The 25,000-nt window shown below is 36.8% G+C and overlaps 1 protein-coding gene across 27 annotated transcripts in view; it reads left to right on the top strand.

Moving 5' to 3' along the window:
* Positions 1–136: 136 nt before the first annotated feature.
* LOC113826878 (ribosome-binding protein 1) overlaps positions 137–25,000 on the top strand; it is a 78,078-nt gene continuing 53,214 nt past the window's right edge. For 22 of the 27 annotated variants that reach the window (XR_011399019.1, XM_070129119.1, XM_070129121.1 and 19 more), the window contains exons 1-10: positions 137–303; positions 9,389–9,582; positions 13,804–13,941; positions 15,853–16,377; positions 17,073–17,208; positions 19,055–19,839; positions 19,974–20,072; positions 20,219–20,349; positions 20,517–20,628; positions 21,915–21,998. Coding sequence is in view for 26 of the 27 variants with exons in the window: in XM_070129119.1 (XP_069985220.1) it covers positions 9,400–9,582; positions 13,804–13,941; positions 15,853–16,377; positions 17,073–17,208; positions 19,055–19,839; positions 19,974–20,072; positions 20,219–20,349; positions 20,517–20,628; positions 21,915–21,998 (2,193 nt within the window). In the remaining variant the exon portion in view is untranslated. Of the gene's footprint in view, positions 304–423; positions 560–9,388; positions 9,583–13,803; positions 13,942–15,852; positions 16,378–17,072; positions 17,209–19,054; positions 19,840–19,973; positions 20,073–20,218; positions 20,350–20,516; positions 20,629–21,914; positions 21,999–25,000 lie in introns of those variants that run through there. The other 5 variants (XM_070129125.1, XM_070129128.1, XM_070129141.1 and 2 more) reach the window with 2 other exon arrangements.

Raw genomic sequence — 25,000 nt, forward strand, 5'->3', positions numbered from 1 at the left:
TATCAAAATATAGTGAATGTCGTTGTTATATTTCACTTAAAGAAAGGTACGATGAAGTTCCTCCGTGTATTCTTTCTACATGGCAGGCGTGAAGTGGCCAATGAGAGGATGCGTTGTATCGCATATCAGCCAATGAGGGAACGCGTTGCATCGTCGAACGGCCAATGACGGGGCGTCTTACATAGCGGCTCGGCCAGTGCACTGTGTGAGGCAGGGGAGGGAGCGGCCCACACTTTCTCTGTCTTGTGGTGCCCTCTTTTAATGACAATTCGTGATCTATAGTCCTCCACGTTTGTCAGAAAGGTAAGACAAGTGCATACATTCGTTATGCTCAGTGATGGAGGGGTTGTCGCACATAATTAGTGAGGAAATAGTGACAATCTGTGGGTGGCGGCCAGACAGGTCCCGCAGCACCGGCCTGTCAAAGTCATTTGCGAGCCACGGCCGCCCCACGGAAATGTTTTGCTCATCACTCGACGTGTTACACCCATCTGAACAGCACTCGTAGTGGTGATGAATAACCCTTGGAATCCGGTATAAGTGATTTATCGCGAAATAGGTAAACAAAACAAGGTAGCTTCCTCAGGGGCCCAGAGTGGCTGGCGCCTCGCGAGTGTAGGAACAGATGCACTTTGAGGTAGGCCTATCTCTTTGCCACAGCTGTGTCCTCCCAGCGAGCCCCCTAGCTCTCGGGGGCCTTGTAGCAGCGCTTACCTTGCAAGAGAAATATGTATAGAAATTGAAGTGATGTGGGAGGTTCTGGATTCGCAGTGTAGTGGCTGGCCCTTCAGTTCTGGTGAGAGGGTGTGAAGTGACAGCAATTTAAAGTACTTCTGTGCCTAGTAAGAAAGTGAAGTGAAGAGGGAGCCTAAAGCTGCTTAAGGAAGTATCACGTGTTGTGGTAAATTTCTGAGGAGCGATCTGTTGGTACCCCGTTCATTCAGATGTATGTGAACTTCCTTTTGACAGAGGAAATTGTTGGAAGTAGGTAAACTCCTTTGATAATGACTTGATTTCCTGTGTAGGATGTCCACTATGGTGCTGCAATGTGTGTTAATGCAGATGTTAGGAGTCTGAACTTATGAAGCGACTTTTGTTGACCTTCTTGAAAACTTGTAAATGGTAGTCAACATAGTTTCCTGGCTTATGTCCAGAACAGGTATAAAAGGTAATTCTACAATGTAAAAATGGCAATTACACAAGAAGTCCATGCCCAGCTAAACACTTGGATGCTGTGCTTACAGGTTTTGTGCTCTGACAAAGATTTACCACTTCCATACCACTTCCATACATGTTGATATAAGCCAGAAAATGATTATCTCCCTAAAAGTTTCAGTGAAGCTGGTCCAAGCATCACTGATATTTTGCAAACTACTTGAATGTTGTTTGCCTTTCCTGGAATCTCGTGTATGAACACCATGGTCTTGTGTGGCATTCATGGCCTTGCTTGAGGTCCTTATCTGGACAATTACTTAATGTTTTTGGGCAAGTTCATTTTGTATTTAGACTCAGACCACTATATTGGAGTTTCCAGGCTTTAGGCACAAACTTTGTCACTGTACCAAGACGTTTGTGTGTATGTTGGATAAAAATGCTTGCAATAGGAATTTAGGAGTGAAGCAAGGACTTCCAGTAGGATGGAGGAAAAGAAAATTTTGTAGATTACCAGTTCACATTTTCATAAGTCTTGATTAGTTATATATATTAAGATGGTTCCATTGATATTCTATGCAGTTTTATAAATAAAAGCAAGTTTATATAATACCTAGGGTTGAGTAATTATTATACTTTGTCCAATTTCAAAAAAGTAAAACTGATACATTCCACCTGGCTCTTGGATCGTCTGGGTAGTCTGATTTGCCATCTCTCTTGGTGAGAATATTGAATGGGTTATGAGGGCAGGAAACATTAATTAGAAAACAATAAATGTAGTACTTGTTTTGGAAATTTTATACAGTACAGATGCACTCGCCAGAGAGTCCCCCACCGCCACATCACAATTTATTCATCTTGTTACCATGACTGGGCACTGCCCTAGGCAAGGGTGGATGGGTGGCTCTGCCCCTAAACACCACCTCGGGGAAACCTTGTATTCACCTCGATATACATGGCAAGTTTGTGCCGAAACTCAAACATACAGAGTGGACTTTTAACCTGCTTTTGTGGTGTTACCGTTCATGTCTGCTGATAATTGCTGGAACTGATGACTGCAACTTTTTGTCCTCCACAAGAAAATCCTATTCAATTTGCCCTAACTTAGGTTAACCCTTACAGTATGGATGCACTAAGTTAAGATACAAAACCTAAGTAAATATAAAATAGTGTTATCTGACTAGAATGTAAGGTGGTGAATTGTCTTAATTCTGAGTTGCCAGTTTTTTCTTGATTAAATGTACTTTATACAATACACCTGTATGAGGACTGAAAGATAGAACAATATTGCGAGGTTCTAGCTTTCACCATCTACTACTGCCTTAGGTACGTATCCTTATGGCCTCCATACTAACAGGTCAACAAACCTTCACTGCGCAAGTTCTGACGCAGTAGAATTTATGAACTACCCTCGCTATCCTTTTTACTGTCAGTATTTTCTTGTCAGTGGATGCCGTACAGTATGATAGAGGTTGCTCTTTGCCATAGTACTGAAAACATGTAAGCCATGTGATTACCCAGTGCTGCATCACTGTTTGGTTAGTTAAAATTGTTGACCTTTCTTCAGAGAGCATCTCAAATTTTCAGATGGATTACGGTAGAACATTTCTTTAAAAATTCAGAGAAAATTAAAATCTTTCTGCCAAAGTTGAGTTTTTCTTGTATTTTAGGAAATGATGAAATTGGATCATTTCCATTTAGGAATTTATTATAAACTGGTAACACTTTGATATACTAATTGATTACAGGAATCACCTTAGACTATGCAGCCTATCACAAGTAGGAGAAAGTTTGTATAAAATAAACTTTGAAATGGTTGACCAGTCAATTTCAATTTTTTTTCTTTTCTTTCATGCTAGTAACTTTTTGTGGATTGAATGTGTAGACCATAAGTTGGTATGTGTGATAGTTATTTATTTATAATTATGATTTAAGGCATAGATAAATAAATAGGGAAAGAAAAAACATAATAGATGTCCTGCCTTTTGTGGGGCCATTCAACAGGTCCAGTATCTCTTGGAAAAACTCTAAGGATGTTTGGATGCATATTTAAGGTTCTGGTCATTAAATAGTAATTCTTTTATTCTAATATTTTCTGATCTTTTGTTGATTATATTTGATTAGGTGTTTAGTTTTATTATGAATACTTCAGCTGAAAAACTTTGAACTTCAGAATCTTTTGTTCATCAGAAATAGTGAAGTGTTACTAGTATGTGGTGGTGGTTGCCTAGTATGAATCTAGTTGCTTGGTTTCGCTTCTCAAGGTTTGAACTACCTGGGGAACTTGTTATATCTCTCTCCTATTTGATATTGTTTTAGGTCTTTTCATATTGCTTAATATGCCTAGACAATATTTTAGTTGACTTATTTATGAAGCTAATTTTCCAAAGCCAATTGTGACAATAGTATTTTTATCAGAGGAAATGAAATTTCAGAGTATTCTTTAGGTGCTCTTAGAATCAACAAGTGTCCAAGACTGGATCTGAGTTTCATCATTGAATGGTAATTTGCATCAGGACAGCAAATATCATTGCTACAAAGTTTATTATTACGCTTGATGACTCCTGAGTTCATATGTTAACTAGCAACAAGTGTCCCTTGTGGATGGAAGAGCGATGTTTTCTAGATTTGGAATTTGACAGTCAAACCAAATACACCTTAGAATTATGTAGGGAGATGGTAGTGCCTCAAAGGCATTTGTGGTCTTGAATAGTTGCTACTATCCTATATCCTCACTTTTAGTCAATATGAAGTATGGCAGGAGCTTTCTATGCACTGTGGTAATATACTGATAAATGTAATGTGAGCTAAAGTGAAGTACATTAGTCAGTATGCATTTATTACTACCCAAGTGTAATGAACAAGATCTGTTGTGATCTCTATTGTGGTCTCCATATGTACCTATGAAATATGGCAGAAGCTCTTGAGAGAGTTGAAGTGTTTGGTTTGAAGTAGTATGCAGGTAATTTTTCATATAATCCGAAGCAGAAGTAATTGATTGTTTGCAATGGTGTGAAGGAAAATTTGGGCTGATACATAATGTGGGGGCCTTTTGGTTGTGAAGGAAGTTGGCATTTATGCTTTTGCTACCCTTGCATGAGCTCATTGGAGAACTGAATGTTGCATATTGTTATATGATACAAAGAGCAGTGTTTTGTGAATTTTCCTCAAAGCATCATGGCTTACCAGCCTTTTGTATGGCTCCCACGTTGACAAGTTGTACGATTTATCTACTTTCAAAAGGCAGTGAAAACCCTGTAGCTAAAACATTTTCATAGAACTCTTCAAATTGGTTTTATCAGATTAGGTTAACTTGATCTGATTTGATATGAGATTTTTTATTTGCAAATTAGCAGAGCTATATATTTTTGGTGTCTTTCTCATCTTTGGATTTGAGATTCCAAATGTCACTTGGAATCAGGATATGCACTTGTAAAAGTGAAGAGGATCAATTTTTTCTTAACCCATCAGCGACAGGTAAAAATTTTGTCAAGTTTACGTATGCACCGGCTTGTTGGCATGCACTGGCAGTTTCCCCTGTTTGCGCCCGGCTCGATCGGTAGTTTGCGAGCGACATTTAGCACCTAAAAGCTTTTATTTTTCAAAAATTTATTAAATTATTAAAAATTTGAAGTTTTACCGTCACTTTAGGTGCCATTGCCTAAAATCTTTACCATATAAATGAAGCCACTACTATTGGAGAAAAACAACCTCCGTCCGACGGGCCAGTAGCGCGGGAATGGGCATGGCATGATGCCCCCGGCGTTTGGTCCACAACAGCCATGGCATGTACGTACGTGACACCCGGCACCAATGGGTTAAACATATTAACCCACTAGTGACAGTCTATTTGGAAGCCGATAATCCCGGTTTCTGGACGGTATCAGAATCTGTGTGGGGGCCAGTCCGGGAACCTGCCCACGTGCTGCCTGCCACAGGAGATGAAATCAGAGCTCAAACTCCGATCTAGTGCTGCACCGGTGGAACAGCCGGCTATATTTTTCCGGGTGTCTCACTTGTGTAATATTCCAATATAACTCTTATTTGCTTTTCCCAATTGGTTAGGTTAGGTGTTATATTTGTAAACAGTGCTGACTTTGCCTTGGATGTAATAGTTTTATTCATATATTCCTAATTGTTATTGTTAATTTCAGTATTTACATTCTTAACTCCTCTTTATTAGTTTTATCATGCCTCAGGCTGGACACAATGTTTACAAAATCTTCTGATTGGCATTTACGGCCTGTGATTGGTCAAGATTCCCTAAGAGCTGCCTGAAACAGCAGCTGCAATTGGCCACTGAAGATCCAACACCTTATGTGATTTATGGTGCTGTGGGATTTAAGGCAGGGATAAGGCGCCTTAAAAAATGTTTGTATATATGAAGTTAAGTCCGAGATACGGAACTCTAGATGGGCTGTAACTTGCATTGGCACAGGACGGTTAAGGCCTCTAGTGCGCCATAACTTGAAGGCTCTTTTGAGAATCCGGCTCCTGGAACATAAGTCAGAAATACTGCTTTCATCAACAATTAAAAGCAAGAAATGTACCAAGATTGTAAATATTGTACAAGATAATCAGAAGATTTGCATTAAATATTTCTTACAATAGTAAGATCCAGCAAGTTTACCCCACCTCTTTTCAGTCTCTCATGGATTCATTTTCCAGTATTTTTCTTTGTATAATCTATCTTGGTTGTATTCCAGAACTTCAATCCTTTCCTAAAGATATAAAAGAAAGAAGACCTTGTTAATACAATTTAGTATTTTGTGGCTCAGTGATTGGTCATTCTCCATCCTGCCATAAATATGTAGAGGACTGGGATTGGAGATGGCAGCTGCCTGTATTGGATATTGTTGTGACACATCTTGTATATGTATTTTATCTTACCACAGAATATTAACTGACTTTCATAAAGTTTTTCGTATTTCAACTTGCAACCTTTATAGTAACTTTCATGACCTCCCCTCCTATTGCGGCCAACTTTATTATGTATTGGGAGGGATTCCATAACATGATTTATATATTATATATATTATATATATTATATATATTATATATATTATATATATTATATATATTATATATATTATATATATTATATATATTATATATATTATATATATTATATATATTATATATATTATATATATTATATATATTATATATATTATATATATTATATATATTATATATATTATATATATTATATATATTATATATATTATATATATTATATATATTATATATATTATATATATTATATATATGGCATGATTTATATATTAGGGGCGAGAGGAACACATCAGCACAAGTTTTGTTATGATGGGGTGCATGATATTCTAAATATTTATATATCTATGTTGAAAAAATGGTTTATCCTTTGCAAGGTGGTTTGCATTTGGTCCATTTGGAAGCTGATAATCCTGGCTTCTGGGCAGGATCAAAATTGGGGCACCACAGGCGATAAAATGAGATCACAAGCTCTGATCTAGTATTGCACTAGTGGGACAGCCGGCTATTTTTATTATTCCGGATGTCGCATACAAGTGGGTTAATATCCAAGTGTTATCAAATGTATTGGTAATTGTTAAAAATAACTATGCCAACCTGATCATGACATTTCAATACTTGTTTATTTAGAAATTGTCTGGCAGAAAATCCCTCCTATACCCCACAAACTTTGCTCTGGTAGTAGTGGGAGGGGGGGGGGGGGAAGTTGGATACCAATTGCAAGGTAAGATGTGGCAAATGAGCTGAATAGCATACGAGATGAGGGCCACTATAATATCTGAAGGTGCTGCCCCTCCTAACACCTCCCTGGAATACAAAGAATCCTCCACGTATTTATGGCAGGACTGACATGCATGGTGAAATAGGATACTGTGCATACTATATCTAATGCAGGAGGCTGTCCCCAGGGACCCCCCCCCCCCCCTGGGGCCAGATTTTCAAACATGTCGGATTTCGTCACCACCATATATTGTCTGTATTCTTAACATTTTTGCGGTGTGGCATTAATAATCTTAAAGGGATCGTCCCTAGGGGTGGGGAGGATTTTGGGTCAATTACTTCTGCTTCGGTATTGAGCTATAATCAGTTTCATACATGTATGAGTTGTAGAATTACCTAGAATATAAACTCCCATATTGAAAAATTTTGGCAGCCTGCGAAGTGAGAACCCCAAATCTTCATGCCAGTGTCAGTGATTTTCACCCTTCTGCATTCCCGCTTTACGGGAGTGAATAACGATGCATTGTATTATGACATTACCTACTGAAATGGATCTCGGGAGGGTAATGTGTAATTATACGGTTTCATTCCAAAATGAAAGATTTGATATGAAAAAACTAAGAAAAGAACTCACGTGACTAAATTTCTTTCTCATAAAATGAAGTGGATATGATTCGATTTTGACATATTAAACATATAAGTATGTTTAGGGCTTGAGCAGTTACATCTATATCTCTAAAAAATAAACTTGCAACGAATAGTTATTTACACACCCATGTCAACTGCCGTCTTGGAGAGACCCAGCTGACAGTTCCAAGTGTCACCCCCCACGATAAACTTTTCGGATTGCAATAGTTTTACATTTGCTCTCACATTTTAAGCTAAATAATCAATTAAACATAATTTCCTCATTGTAAATCCATTTTACATAAAAGTAAATGTAAAGATGGTGTATGATTTATTTTTTAAAACTATATAATATAGGACTATAAGTATTTGATACCTATTGTTACATCACAAGACGAAGTGTCCACGACAAATACAAGTGACTTGTTTTTCAAAGTATTTTTGATAATATCAGTGTTTTCTGAAGTTATTTCTAACAAACAAAAGCAACTCTGATTTCCATAACAAGTACTCTGCTTGTGACTAAATGTTGTCCACTTGTTTTGAGGTGGATTCACATCATTAAACAAGAGTAGACTGGAATAAAAATGAAATAAAATAAATCATTACGGATCTAATGGGTACATGGGCATATACGCATACGCATGCGTACACATTAATTCATATGTGTATGTGCATTTAAGTGAATGTGTGCTCAAGAAAAATTTAATAAAGGAGGTCTTAAATGAGAAACTAAGGCTTTTATGTAACCTCATGTTGTTGTCTTGGGTCTGGATTTGCACTTTTTCCACAGGAGTTGCTAGTTTGTTTCTATAACTCGGACTAATGATCATAATGAACAAAGGTCGTTTAAAAGATGGTGGTAAAGATTCATAAAAAAAAAAAAAATTATAACAACTTCAAATATCCAATTTTTTGTTTTTAATTTTTTCTTAAAATGAACAAAATACTTTTAGATTGAAATAAAACTGAATTGATATCTTGTTTACTGTTTCATTGAAGATGAATACAGACTCTGTGAAATGTTATGAGTGATATACATCATTTACATTAAAAGGGATTTTAGTCATAGATGAGTTGGATTTTGGGCATCATCATGGTTTTAAAAATGCTAAGTTAACTGTGGATGATTATAGTAGAAAAAAAAAGTTTGTATTCTTCATTTAAAATTGCTTATTTAAGCAGTTTTACTGTCAAACATGCAATCTTTGTTGTCATTCCCAATAGGAAAGCAATAATGTTGAGAATAGGTGTGGAATCCAGAGCTGCAGTTAGTAAAAAGAAAAAAGAAAAGATAAAAAAAATCACTAGTTCAAAGGCAGCAAGCACTTAGAATTATAATTTGTACCATTTTTTATTAGTAATGAATATACTTCCTGCAAGATAGTTTGTGCACTTGAAAACTAAGAAAAATTCTATCAACCTGAAGAAGCAGATTCTAAGATCCAAGTATTGCAGCAATAGCATTTTACTTTTCAAGGTAAAATTTTTAGTCAGATGTAGAATTTAGCATTTTGTTAAAGGTAGGCAGCAGGGTTTGAATTTAAAGAGAATCCACCGGCATAACCATAGTGATGACTAGCCAAGTGGTTGACCTTGGATAAGGGTCTATCATACTGGGTTTATCCCCATTGCAGCTTACCCGTTTTGGGATGAAGGGTATTAGGAGCAGAGCTGGACTTCCACTCTTTATTGCATATTAGTAGAAAATTAGCAGTATTTTATTTATTTATTTATTTTTTTTTGTTACTCTTGTCTTTTCTACATTGTTTTAAAGTGATGAAAGAATCTCGGAAAATGCCTATCCCTAATCTGTAATCTCTTGGTCTGTCTCATTTTATTATTGTTTAATAAAAGTTAATCTTACTTGTTTCAGTGCTGCTGACCATGGATGTACTGGTGCTTGGTGCTGTTGTGGTGGTGTTGACAGTTGTGGTGTATTTACTCGCCACTTTGGGCACAAAAGAAACCCCTTATGAAGAAGCTCTTGCTGAACAACGTCAGAAGCAGGAACAGGAACAGATTGCACTAGCAAAGAGTGACAGGCAACAAAAGTACAAAAATACCAAGGTGTGTAGAAAATATTTATGGTTTCAGTAAAGGTAGATATTTTTACTTGTTTTTTGAGACAGCTACAAAAAAAAGCTTGTTTGTGAATCTGAATGTATGCTGCACTTGTTTTTCCCCTTTCCTGTTAATGTAATTGGATAAGTGTTTGGCAGCAGAGCTACCATATCCTTCTCATTGTTATCTATAGTTGTGAAGGGCATAATACTAATCTTATCTACCTTAATTTTTTGCATGAGTTTTTTTTTATTAAAAAAAAAAAATGTACATTATATATATATAAAATATATAATATATATATATATATATATATATATATATATATATATATATATAATGTACATTTTTTTTTTTTTTAATAGAATATTTGAATATATCTTTTTGTTCAGCTTTTTCCATGAGTAGTAAGTAGGCATACATTTTCTTATCTTTTAATTTGATCACAGAATATTTATTAAAATTTAATATTTATTAAAAATGATGTTGACCAAAATTAACCCACTACAGTTTGCCATTGACACAATATTCTCATTCTTTTTTGGCTCTGAAGATGATCAGTAGCTTGGTCTTTTAATGTTTTGTAGATAGCTAATTTTATTCCTCTGAGCATTTGAAAGCTGGGAAGTGCTTACTGTTTTTGAATACTAATTTTGGCCCCATTATATACAGCATGCATATAATTGTGTGAATTGTTATTTCTTATATTAAGCAAAAACATTTAGATTTTAAAAAAGCTACTATCCCTGTATAAAAAAAAAAAAAAAATTCAGGTCACTGGGTTATTGTCCTGTGGAGAGGTATAATTGATAAAAGAAAATTATACAGCCTTGAACTAAAGTGTAAACTAGAGGCTAGGGTCTGGATTCACTAATGCACTTACGATGCTAAAATCACTGGTAACTATAGTTATCATGTTAAACACAGCGGTGGTATTCATTAACAACTTGCCATCGGAGTTACCATGGTAAATTTACCAGTGGTCAGAGCACTGATAACTACTGGGAAGACGATGTCATCACATTTGTCTCGTCAAAAAATCAATATCTAAGCAAAGTTTTCGATTTGTTTTTACACATGCTGTAACTAATATGATGACAAACAGATATCATAGTGCGGATAGTGAAGAAATGCAAATTTCATGAACTAGCAAGAAAGAAAAACACGAGTCTCGTAAAATTCTAGGCCTACATTATACTAGAATGCATGGTACTGATAAACAAGAACTCTGAACCCATTAACTCCGGTATATTTTGAAGCCGAAAATAAAAGATTCTGGGCGGCTACAAAATCGGCGGGCGGGGCTGCCCGGACCAGCGTCACACTGGTGGGACGCCCGGCAATGTTTATTTGTTTGGGTGTCTCATATGTAGGACATGTCGTTAGTGGATTAAAGATTACTTCTCTGACATAATTATTATAAATGGTATAGAAAAAGTTACCTTGCTGATATGTAAACTGGCAATACCAATGCTAAAAGAGTATAGCAATATCTGTGTCTGGCGGCATTTTGACAAACTCCAAAGCGCATGGGCAAGAATAAGCTTGAAATATTTACTTTGACAGCAAAGGGCATGAATAAAAATTTTATTTGGTCCGGTTCTTTAAGTGATGAGATATATAATAAAAATTTTTTTTGGACTGTCTCTTCGGTTTGAGGTAAACAATAATATATTGATATAGGTGTTTATATTAGTTCCTATCTATACAGTAATTATATATCCAACATGATGGATATAATCAAATAATTTTTTTTTTTTTCTACATGTGCTTAAATAGTGCTTTTATCTGTGACGATTATTTATACAATCTTGCTGTTTCTAGATCTTACTTGTTACGTGATTGGCTGAAGGAAGGTATAAGATTATGTATAGCGCTTGCTGATTGTTTGAATTGATTTACTAGATCCCTCTGTACAATTGTAATGTAGCATATCCAAATTAACATTTCTTCATGAATCCTGCATTGCCATCACTGGTAAACGCAATGATAAATGACTGCTGGTAAATGTGTTACGATCTTATGTTAGTGAATCCATCGTCAGTTTGTTAAAATTGTGTGAGGTCTGAAGAACAATGATTATACAGGCATGCACATATACAAGAAAAAATACGTCTGAGTCTAGACATTGCATATCTACTGGATAGATAGATAAATATATATTTATCAGACAGACAGGTGTATCTTTATTTCCTAGTATTTGCATGTCTGCTTGTTTGTGCATAAGGGAGAAATGTCAAACTTTTTTGAAGCATGCCATACAGGAGAATGATAATTATCTACCAGACTAAGCATATTGAAGCATACTTCAGTATAGAAAAATAAGTAGTTTGGCAAGCTAATGGAATCAATTTTCTCTTGAATATGAGTCTAGGGCAAAGATTAGGAGTTTTCATATATTTTCTTTTCTTGAGGGATAACTCAAAAGAACTATAGCTCTAAAAAGTTGCAATTATGAGCTGCAATTTGTTGAAACAAAAGTAGCATCAATATTTTTTTTAAGGATGGACAACTGGAAACCTGTTGGATTTTTACAAGCATTCCCCTGAAATAGGTGAGGTGAAGTGAAGTACATAATGTACTTGACCTCTTAGTGCCTGAGTCCTTGTATGAAACCATCTATCAATACAGTGAAACCTAAGTGAACAGTGCATGTATTTGGTAGAAGTTTGATGAAGGCAGCAGGCATTACAGAGAACAAATAGCAAATAATGATAAAGTTCTTTGCCTAAAGCTGAGTGCTGCATTGCACATTGTTTACTTTGAAACTTGAATTTTATAACTTTTGATTATAAATAGGTTAAAAAAATATTCAATATACATCTACCGTATGACATGTAACATGTACATTAACTTTATTTATTCTTTAATTTTCTCAGGAATATTTGGCCTGGTATGTCATTTAAAAAGGTACAGCCTTTCCAAGTAGACTGAAGCTTATTTCAGTCTTGAAAATTTCTGTGCCAGAGCCAAAATTGTAAAAAAGCTGGAAAACCCCTTATCTTTTATTTTAGTTTTCACTCAAGTTGTTAACTTTTACCCACACTACAGTCATCATTTTGCTAGTTTTCCTTATTTTTTATATTTACCATGTGGTAAGCCACATGGCAAATGGATTTCCAGCCCGATAAATACAAAACCTTAAACTTCACCCGTTTGGAATCACAATCCACTTGCAACTACTACCCAACACACCACACAAATACATTGGTATCACACTCCATGCCAACATGAAATTTAATACACAGACAACATGCGACATAAAGCCAATAGAACACGGAATTTCCTGAGGAGGAACCTACAGTTGAACTCATGACATTAAACATGTAGTTTATAATACTATTGTCATTCCAACACTGGAATGTTATGCAGCTGTGTAGGAGACACACACACACACACACACACACACACACACACACACACACACACACACACACACACACACACACACACACACACACACACACACACACACACACACACACACACTCAATAAACTAGAAAAAGTTCATTCCTGGCATCACGACATGAATCAAACAACATTTACGTATGGAAGCCCTCTGAATACACAGACAAGCACACAGACCAATGATTATGTAGAAAATCACAAACAACCAAATTGACATAAACAAGAATAACAACTCCATGTAAACATAATTAATACACGAAACGACCACAACTGGAAATACGTGACATATCACACCAGTACCGACTCCTTCAAACTCCTATTTTCCAAGCACCATTTGTGATAGGATCAGACTCCCACAACACATTGTACACGCAAACAAAACGGACACCTTTCACATAATAGCACTAACACATTTCCGATTCCATATTGCGCTTTTATTTCCCCCCAACAACCAACTGTCCCATAAACGTGATATGTATTAACTTTTAGTGCCCTACACTTTAACATATTGAGATTGAGGTTTTCGAAACCAGTCTTCTCTCTAATTTTATTCTCCTGACTCAGATCAGCTTTCCCTCTGTTTTAACCCATTTTCTAGCTCTTCAATGGCTAAGAATAGTAAGTCACACTATTTACCCCACACTATTTATTTCTTTTACTTCATCCTTGTCTTTCCAGTTTCTGCTTCCTCTTCCCTTCTGTTTCTTGTTCCCCCTTCTTTCTCACCAGTTTTCTACCTTGTTCACCCTCCCTGCTCAATTGGATATATTTATCTAGGTTTCATAAGCAGCCAGTATATACTGTTCCATGCCTTTCAGCAAAAGAAGCCAAAGGCCAGGAAGGATGACTTTGAGCAGAATGGACCAGCATCAGCAACAAAAGTTGAGGAGATAGCTACAGAACCAGACACCACACCACCTTCTACAGAACCCGAGGCTTCTCCCCAACCCCAGCAGGTGAGAATAGACCATTTTTTCTCATTTGAAGGGAAAAAAACTATAGCATAGAATCGAATGAAAGCTAGGGTAGTATTCAGAAACTGGGCTTTACAATGGGAATGAAGATAGGTTTTACTATGAATTCTTGTAATTTAAGAGCCTCTATTGATGGAATTGTTTGTGCATTGTTTGTATATCTGGGATTTGTAATTTTTCAAAGTAGGTAAAGAATGTAGTGTATGCATACTTACTGTTGTAGTTTTTCCAACGATCAGTTGTACAGATCAAATTAAAGGCCTCAGATGGGCCATAAATGTCTTAGTAATGAAAGGGCTTATATGTGCCATACTTAGCTGAGAATGCAATTATCATTGCTGGACATGCTGTCCCCTTTCATCTCTGTAATCCTGCTTGGAAGGAATGCTGTTTGATATCTATGGTTAGAGAGAGAAAGAGCGCCAGGATAGATATTGGTTTACTTTTTATGACCTATGCTCACAAGCTGCTTATATCCATTGCACTATGGGCAGATTACTGCATCAATTGTTTATACTACATTACTGCAGTAACCTGGGGCAGTAACCACAAAGGATCCGACTATTCTTTGCGATTGTGTATTTGTATTGATGCCACATTTTAACCCTATCATGACGGGGCCAGAATTTTTAGACGTAATTATTATGCAACAATCTAGCCTTTGTCAGGGCGTATGCTGTGTACAGTCGGACCACTTAGAGTGAGTCATGCCATGTATACATATCGTGCATCATTGTCATGACAGCTATAGCTGTACCTATCACTAAGGGGATGAAACTATTGCTGCTAATTAGAACATTTACCTTGGTTTAAATTCTATAACACTAGTAGAAGGTAGCTATACCTTTAAAATGGATACTTCAATCATTCTTTCTTGTATTAATAATATACATTTCATTTAGTGGTGTAATGTGGCACCCATGTTTTTTTGTTGCATCATTTGTGAAAGAGCATGGTACCATTTCTTTTTCAAATAGAGCTTTGCTGTAAATATACAGTGGATCCATTCATTGTGGATAGTAAAGTAGGTGACCTTTGTCTATAACTGATATGTGGCCTATAACTGATATGTGGCCATCTTCATATCTTTTACTTGGCAAATTTATCGGACTCTCTTGTCTTGGCTCAAGTTTTAAGACAGCAGTGAAAGTGTCCCACAAAAGATAAGGTATCTTTAAAACTAAAATGCAGATTCACACATTGAAGATAATTCACTGGAAATAAGGAAAACTTCATTTGATTTGAGATGCAGATAACTGATACTATATTTTCTTTGTTGAAGATTATTCCACATTAGAAATAATGAAAACTTGGAGGTACCTTTAAATTTATTGTGAAACTTTCATTAATCCGTTCCTACTTTTTACTGTAATATTATAGTTGAAAAGCATAGATAGCAGCATGTGACTGTTAATATAGGGTGCCACATCTTAATATATGAAATGTGTATTATTGTCATGATAGAAGTAAGATTTATTGCTATATTTACCTGGTCATGTTATTACATTAGAATTTTAGCAGAGGGCCTATAACGATGTGAATGTTTGTTCTTATTAGTATATCAACAACGAGACGTACCAGTGCAAATTATAAACTAAATCGCAAGGAACAGTTATAAACCTTTTGTGAAAATTGCTCCTGGTCCTCTTGGTTGACCAATCCCAGTATTAAGATGCCGAGTCAGATCTAGAATTGAGGTCCAGAGATTGCCATTTCATTGACTTGTGGTTATATCGTTAATGAGCTTCATTCAATATATCTTAGAACTTTTGTATCTATTTACTACTATGTAGGGTAAGCCTTTACTGACTTCATACACTAAATGTTTAAATTGTTTTTTTTTTTTTTAAGTATCCACTAACTTGATGCAATTTTTTTTTCCAATCATTATAGGAAAAGAAGAAGAAAAAGAAGAAAGACAAGGAAGATGATGAAACTCCTCGTAAGATTGTTGTGGAGGAGGTAACTGAAACCATTGTGACAAAGGCTGAGGCTGTGAAAGTAGAGGCCACAAAGGGGGGGAAGTCCTCTAAGCCAGAAGCAGCCAAGTCCTCACAGACGAAGGCTGAAAGCCCGAAGGCTGATTCTGTGAAGGTGGAATCTACTAAAGGAAAGACTTCCAAGGTAGAGGCATCCAAGTCAGACCAAGCTAAAGCTGAAAGCCCAAAAGTTGAGTCTGGTAAGTCAAAGGCTGCCAAGGCAGAGGCTGCCAAGACTGAAACTGCTAAGACTGAAGCTGCCAAGGCTGAACCAGCCAAAGGAAAGGCAGCAAAGACTGATGTAGGAAAAGCTGAAGCAGCAAAGATTACCAAGGCCAAGGAAACCAAGACAGAGGCAGCCAAGACAGAGGCTGCAAAGACCAAGGCCGCTCCAGAATCCACCCCTCCTCCTCAGGGAAAGGAAAACAAGAAGGAAAAAGTGAGTTGTACTTCTTTTTTCCCAGTATTTTATCATTTCAGTAAGTAATTACTTCTATTACTCTTTGCATTTTTAACCCATTGATGCTAGAAAGGCTTGTTTATCCATGTCAGCTGATATAATTTTCTGGATTATATTTACACAGATTGCTCCATAAGTGCTGATTCATGTGACCAAGGAGTGCATTACCAGACCTGTGCTATCTCTTGTTGATCCTTTTTCCTTGACTGATTGGAAAGATCTATTACTATTAGTATTGGTGACTTGTCCTGATAGTTGGTAATTTTAACACTAACTGTGAAGAACATCAAATTATCCAGCTTGTTTTAGAGAAGACCAGATTTTTCAGATTTAATTAAGGGAATTTTGTTTGTAGGCACATCAGAGGCTTGATTTGCACCAGAAAATGTACATCTATTTGGAATCTCTTAGAAATTTGCATTATACAGAAAGCAGTCATCTTAGGGATATGCTTACTGTTTTAGGAATTAACTCTTCCTGAAAATTCATATAATGGGGTAAACAGGTGAGGACAGTTAGGCCTAGTAATTGACTCCTTGGTGAACTTGAGTATTTATGAAATTGTTTTTGTGGGGAGGCAGGGGGTACAAAACTCTTAAGAGGACAGAACTTGTACCCAGTGCAAGTGGGTTGACAGTTTCTTAGGACATTTTATATGTTGCTCTGACTTGCAGGTTGTAACACCTGTAACCCGCCCTAAGGTTGAAGACAATTTTGAGGTTGTAGATGGAAGTTTGAACTCGACAGGAAAGGCTACACCAACTCAAGAAAAGAAGAAGAAAAAAGAGAAACAGAAGACTGATATGCCTGGTAAGCTGAATTTTCTGTTCAAAAATAGAATCTTTCTAAATATTTCTCTAGTCTGAAGTGTTATAAATGTTTGTCGATAATGATTGTATGGGAAAATAAAACATTCTGTATTAATTTATTCTGCATATAGTGTTCGGTAAGTTTTGCTTTGTAAGTTTAAGGTAGACTTGTGTGGGGCAGTTTAGTTAGTTGTAGAGAATACTGATCCTTGCTGGACTCCAGTTATATAGAAGAAAAGTCCACAAAGAAATTTTATTAGAATCTGCTGTTCATATTTGGTCAACATAAAAGCCTATAAGTGATTGACAGTCATCGTAAAATGATAACCAGGATGCAAAGTGCAACATGCAACAATTATTTACATGTCTATTTATTATAATTGAGTTTCCCACCCTTAACTAATTGAATCCGTGTGCTTTGCTGCCCGCATGTGGCCCAAAATCTGAGTATTAGGCTTATCCGGGTGATGACTCTCCCTGGGGTGTTTGGCTTGCAGGCCTGATCCATGGACATTTGTTTGTAGTACCAAGACTCCTTGCCCTCTCCTTTGTAATGTTATCTCACTTTCTCCATAAGCATTTTTTGCTTTATTGACATTTCCCAATGTCTGTCATTGGATGATATGCTATTTGAAGATAAGACTATTTTCCTTGCACAGGCTACATATATCTGTGTAATAGTAATAACAAAGTAACATTTTTTATATTTTCGCACCTGTCATGGCAAGTAGGAATAGGATCCTGAGAAAGGATAAAGTGTCCTTCCTGGTGTTGGTGCTCTGTGCCTTGGCTCATGGATGGTACACAAAATAATGCAAGAGCCCTTCCTAAATGGCCAGTCTAGTCACACTTTAGTCAAAATTCTCATACCAGCATGTTATTGTCAGCCTGGCCTTCAGGCAAAATTCTTATGATGGCAGTCATGTCACCTGGATCCAGGGAGTTTGATATTAATAATTCTGACACAATTTCTTGCCAATTTTGTTACATTCCTTAGGTGGTAACTGTCAGTATGCCACTGGCATTTGTTAAGTGTCATGTATGACCTCTTTTGTAGTGAGGCACATCCATAGTTGATAGCTTCAGTGGAAATTGCTTAACCTGTTGGATCTGGTTGTCACAGCAATCACATGACTGAAAATATGGCAGTGGGTTACCCAAGTGGCTGCTTGGCTGGGTGTGCAGTACGTTGGCCAGATGCACATGAACACGTGTGCAGTGACAAGACCCTTTGCAAAGTTATTTTGCATAAACTTTTTTAGCTTTTTTGCCATTTCCTGAAGTCCATATTTGTCTTTTGATTGCTTTATCCAGATATTATTTTCCTTGCACAGACTCCATATCCTATCTCTGTAGTAAATAGCTCGATGCAAGAACTATGGAGCATTTTGTTATTTGCCTGTAATATGTTGTGGATGCTATTCCCATGCTTAGCATGCAGTCATGGCTTGTGAACATTGTTCCACACTCGTTTATCGATAGGAATAATGCAAAAGCCCCCTTCTAAATGCCAAATGAGTCTAATCACACTTCAGGAGACCTGTGCACCTGTGGCAAGTCTTTTTCTATCACCCTGGCCTTTGCTCATGATAGCAAGTTGTCAAGCCTAGCCTGTAACCATTTTGTCCCTTGATGGCAAGTTCACATCAACCAGCCCTCGACTCAAATTTTTCCGTGACAGGACGGTCACGACCTGGATCCAAGGGGTTAATGATCAGAACAATGTGTAATTAGTGGAAGTGAAAATGAAAATGAAAATGGCAGTATCTATAGAAGCGATTTATTTATTTATTTTTTTTTACATTAAAGAGGTGTTTATTTTATCTTTGTTCCATATTCTGTTTCAGCTCCAAAAGAAAGCAGAATTCTACCCCTTGTGCAAGATGCTCACCTGAGCAGTGGAGAGATTCAAACTTTGATTGACATTCTGCTGAACAAGCAGCAGCAGAACAATGCTGGTGGTGAATGGGTTGAGAAGGGACGTGTCGATCCCACAACTCAGCTTCGACGACAGTTGGAGGAAGTGGAAACCCGCTTGAGGGAGAAGGATGAAGCTCACTCTGCACTGTCAGCCAAGATTACTGCTCTCCGTACGGAGCTGAATTGTGAGCGTTCTCGGGCAGTGAAACTGAAAGCTCAGTTGGATGACACTGTAGCAAATCATTCACGTGAGCTTGAAACTGCAAATGCAAATGCCCAGACATCCCAGAATGCACGTCTGAATGAAATGAAGGCTGCTCTAGAGAAGGAATACCAGGCTAAAATGCAACAACAGCAAAAGATTTTACAGCAGTTGCAGAGCACGAACAATGAATCGGAAATTGCAACACTACGAGCTTCCCTCAGTGAGTCAGAAATGCAAACAGCTGTGCTGAGACAAGAGCATGAAGAATTAACAAGGAGATGTCAGCAGTATGAAGAGCACATTGCCGCTCTTGATGAAAAGAGAGCAGGTGAAAATGCCAGTAGAAATACACAAATCACAGAGCTGCAGGCACAGCTTGCAAGTGCTGATGCCCAGAGAGCCCAAGCCTTGGCAGAGGCATCTGCTGCGAGTGCTGAGCGAGATGCCCTTACTGTGCAACTAGCAAATGAAACCTCAAAAACTGCACAAACACAGCACAAACTTCAGGTATGTCAGTGATTTTATGAAAGTTAATTTCCTCGTTTGTAGTTGATTCATAAAAATGTTAGTGTTAATAATGGGCAAAACATTGATTTTATTTTTTATTTTCAATTAAAGTATTGCAACAATTTTGCTTCTAGGAAGCGGTACAGGAGAAAACAAAAGTGGAGTCACGATTAGCCCAAATAGAGGGTGAACTTTGTAGTGTACGACAGGTGGTGTTAGACCAGACTGCAGAAGTAAGTTCACGTGTTACATCTTTTGTATATTACTTGCTGCTAAATAAGTCAGGACCTTAGAGATTTGTCAGTGTATTTAGTATTTGATAAGCATTAGGAAACTTATATAAAGGACTGTGCTATTAATTTTTTTTTTCAATCTATAGATTGAACGCTTAAAAGAGGAAAAGGAGTCTTTGGCATCTCAGAGTGTCCGTCCAGCAGCTGAGGGTCAAGAAAATGGTGATGTTCATGCAGAGCAAACCCAAGGCCCATCCACCGCCCACTTAGAATCATTGTGAGACCCTAATTTATTATTTTTTTTCCCCTCCATGATATTGAAAAGGCTTAGTAGTATGAATAGTAATTGATGTTCATTATTTATAGTTACTAGTTTTGCTTTTTTGATTTTAACCATTATTAACCAAGTAAAACAAAGAATGCTAAGGTTTATGGATTTTACAGAGTTAAGGAAAGAGAGATCCAAATAGAACAACAAATAAGTGAGGTATCAAACCTGAAGAAAGAGATTGCAAGATTAAAAGAAGAACTGGATAATCAGAAAGCAAAGAACAATGTGAGTATTGTTTTAAATTGTTCTCTGAAACTGCACTTGTTTATGACCATTATCCTGATGGACTTGCATGGCTGTGATTATAAAACTTCAGTTATGTCTCATCATAATACACTTTTCAGTGTAGTATGTACACATTTTTATTATATATTACGTATTGTGGTATCTGAGTCTTTGGATCTGTTAGATTTTTATAGTTTTGTTTGTTTGGATACACAGCATTAGTATTCCTTACAATATTGATTTTAGTATTATTCCTTTAGTACTTCCAAATGTTTGATCTTGTATAGTAGAACAGATTAGCATGTTGCTCTGATATTATGCCTTTGGAAAAGATGTTGCAGTCCTCGTATACTGTAACACTCGTGTCTGTTACCTTCCATTTTCTGCTGGGAATGTGAGCCTGAAAGTTGCTTGAGTCTATGCCCTAATTCTAAAGGTAGGGGCAATCCTTAATTCATGAATGATCCTTGATCCTTGAATGCCATTTCATGTAATAAATGGGGAGAAATAAGAGTACCTCTTCTTGAAAGTAGTGTAATATGCAAACCTTTCCCACTACCTTTGGTGTTGTTACCCTTGCCTGTGCCTCTTGAAACTGATCCTTCAAACACACTAGGCTGATATGCATGTTTTGCATTAGTGTCTGGGCTTTGTCTGGGCAATGCTGGTATCCTTCTTAACCTCTTCAGATTGGAAATGAGCATTCAAGACTAAGGGGATGAGGAATTACAATTTTCATGTATAGCATACATCATGTTAGAATGAAGTTACCCTTTTTTCCTGGAGTAAAATGGATGCAAAGACCTGAAATATAATTGGTTACACATGAATGTAAGTTCAGACAATAGAAAGACCCAAAGAAGAGATCTCTGAAGATATGACCGGTGTCCATACTATCCTGTCACAAGTTGAGGGAGCATATAGAAGCCTTGATATAAAGGAATGACTTAAATCCTGGTGAAATAACCCAGGACAAACTGGTTGAGGGATGCCAGCACTGTACTAAATTTTTTGTAGCCTGACGTGGCTTTCACCAATTAGCTTTGTGTGTCCACTTTACTTCTTTATGTATACCCACATATGTCTACTTATTTAGAATTTCCATTCCATTGTTCTATACATTTTGGGGCTTGGATGCCTTTGTTAATGATTATGAAAGTATATTACATGATGAATAATATTGAAAGTGTAGAGGTATCTCAATGCTGCTAGCTTTCATTAAATATGTTTGGCCCAATGTGAGATCCAGTGAAGTCTAATAGTATATGTTAATCCTTGCCCTGTAGGAGTTACGAGAAAAGAACCACAAAGTCCTGGAGGCCTTAACAAGCACAGAGGAAAAATTGATGGCTAGACTCAAGCAGGTGGATGTAAGTGCTGCCCCTTCTGTTAGTAAGCAAGCTTCTGCAGTCAACACACCAAAGCTAATATAATGCTAGATAGATAGGGAATCTACAGATGCTGCTGCTTGAAAGAGGATGCTATTATGAAAGAGCTTAACTTGTATTACAGTGCTTGGCTATTTATTGGACACTTCAACTGTTAATTGGTTGAAATGTGTATCTCAACCAGTTAGCAGCTCAGTGAAAGCAGGTGTTTTTCTCAAAGCTAAATCTAGTATTATGATTTTTATACAGTAGAATGGCTTTCTGTACACAAGTTGAGGAGAGTTTCCACTTGTGTATTTTCACATTCCAATCCAGTTGACAAAGTTTTACAAGCATGGTTTTAGTTTCAAGTTAGTGATAAGCTGAATTGAATTTTAGAGCAGTTATTAAAGAATTTGTAATTAAACTTTTGCTTGTATTTAAAATTGCATATACTTGTTCTACTTGGTTTGATTTGAAGGGTAAACAGATAAAATGAAATTTGTTTTATTACATTTCAACAATGATTGAAGAGGTGTTCTTTTTGAATGTAAATGAAGAGCTGTTGTATATTCTGTGACTGGTTATGCATACGACAATCAGAATCTACTAAGTAAAGTTCTTTAAAAAATATTCTCTAAATCCTGTGATGGAATTCATGTTGACCAAAGATTCATATTAAATGCAGGTACACAGAAGTAAAGGCATTACATATTTGTAAGAGACTTGTATATAATCTTTTAAGGGGGCCGTCGCACTCGAGAACAAAACTCGTTAATTATGATTAGATTTTCGTGATTTTTTAATGTTGTATTTACATGTATTATGATTTACATCATTGTTTTATTATTCAAATGATATGAAGTTATTAAAAAAAAAAAAAAAAAATCTTGATGCATTCTATGGCATTGACATGGTATTCTGAAGTGTAGCTGGTACCCCCCCTTTTGCAAAGTAATAATGGCAATAACTGCACATAATTGTAGAAGTTCTGTGTCATCACAGGCTTCACAGTACCTTGTGAGGCATTTCATACAAATAAACAACTGCTGCAGCTGTGATCGAGATGTATTTTCCATCATATTATGTTTAATAATGATAGATGTTATTCCCATAAGAAATAGTGTCCTCAGGGGTATGTCTATGGGATGGTGTTGCAGAGGGCAGCCTCTCCCTTTGACTCTTGTATGGACTGCCTGCCATGTCTTAGTCATGGCTATCAGTCGATTCAGGAAGCAGAATTACCAGCTAGATACCAGTGAATACCAAAACAAATCTAAAAAAAAAAATCTCCCCAAAAAACAAATTTGTCGAGTATATTTGCACGGAAGCAACAAAGTAAATATCTGAGGGGGGAGGGGTCAGATATTGTCATAATTCCTTTATTTTTTATGTATTCAGCAGAAATATTATGTCATGAGATTGCCAAAGCCAACTAGATTACAGGAGATTTTTTTTTTCCCCCCATTTTTTGAGTATTTTTGAAAATGTCAAATTCAGTGTAACGGCCCCCTTAAGTAATGATAGTTGGTAGCCTTCTGTAGTTAAAAGGGAAATCATAGTTAAAGCTTAACCCATTGCCTCCATATGAAGTATAGTTCATGTCATGGCTGACTTGGTTGCATTGTCTGATGGAAGATGGGGAAACTAGGATGTTTGCATAAAAGTGGAGGTATTAAGCCATTGGATCCGGTTGCTTCACTGCCCACATGTGACCCAAAATTGATATGCTGTATGGAGATGGTTGTGGAATGTTTTCCTTGCACTCCATAACACTGTGCAATGATAATAATAAGTAACATTTTTATTTATTTTTTCTTTTGTAGGGGGGAGGAGGAATATTCAATTATCTGTAATACACCTTGCGCCACCTATCACTTGGTGGGGGTGGGAGGCAGGAATAGGATTCTAAGTATAGAAATGGTATCCACCCGAAACCTGTGCTCTTCCAATCATAGCTCATGGATGGTACATTCCACACTTTGTGCATTTAGGAATTGGTTCTTGCATTATTCCTCTTGCTAATGTTTAATCACCCTCCAAGAACTTTGTGACCCTGGCCTTCGAGCCAAATTTGTTCATGACCTGGTAGTGTTACCTGGATCCAAAGGATTATTGCAAAATTTGCCTGCTTTTCGTGGAAGATGTCATGCACTAATAATTGTGCTCTCTTGCTGCTGCTGCTCTGAACCTGTAAGTAACCATTTCTCTAGTTTACATGGTCAGGCTCTTCATGTCAGCCACTCGGATTGTCCTATGGCAGTCTGCCAATGTAAAGTATGACACCCAAAAGGGAAGTACTGAAGCCATGGAAATAGCAGCCATATCTAATCTCATGTTTTGTAAAAATAGGATTTGAAAAGATAAAAAATCCTTCCTTTTATTCCTTTATAGAAATATATTCCATGTTTTCCAGTGTAACACATTTCATTTTACTGAAATGGACCCTAATTTTCATAATCAGTCTACTACAGCTTTTTTCTAGCAACTAAAATGAATATAATGTATCTCTGAACTTGTTAAAAACTTTAAATTCATGTGTTCGAAACAAGTGATACAATGATATCTGGTGCAGTGATTGTGGCACACCAGCCAAGTCTGAGAGAGGCCTTGGAGGCAAGTCCAGTCAGCTGTGAGGAGTCTTGAGAAGTGGACGCCAACTGTGCCCCAAATTCTTCTGGAGGCAATGGGTTAAACACTTGCTTATCCATAAACATCTTAGTAATGTATCGTGTGGTGGAATAAGGCTTCAAGTGTGAAGAAAAATATGATGATTAAACCTAATTACCTTTACAGATGTGTATACACATACAAATAATTTTATTAGATCCTTGCTAAACTAACATTTACTATGCCTTTTTTAACATTAGTTCCTTGCTAAACTAATATTTAATATGCCTTTTTTCCCCATTCTTGTGAAGTGGTTCTTCCTGTTGCTTGCATAGTTGTTTTCGTTTTCACAGTTGCCTAAATAGAAATTGGCATTCTTTTGAGTTATGCTTTCA

This window comes from Penaeus vannamei, chromosome 13 (genome assembly GCF_042767895.1).
Source record: "Penaeus vannamei isolate JL-2024 chromosome 13, ASM4276789v1, whole genome shotgun sequence".
NCBI classification, from domain to species: Eukaryota; Metazoa; Arthropoda; class Malacostraca; order Decapoda; family Penaeidae; genus Penaeus; species Penaeus vannamei.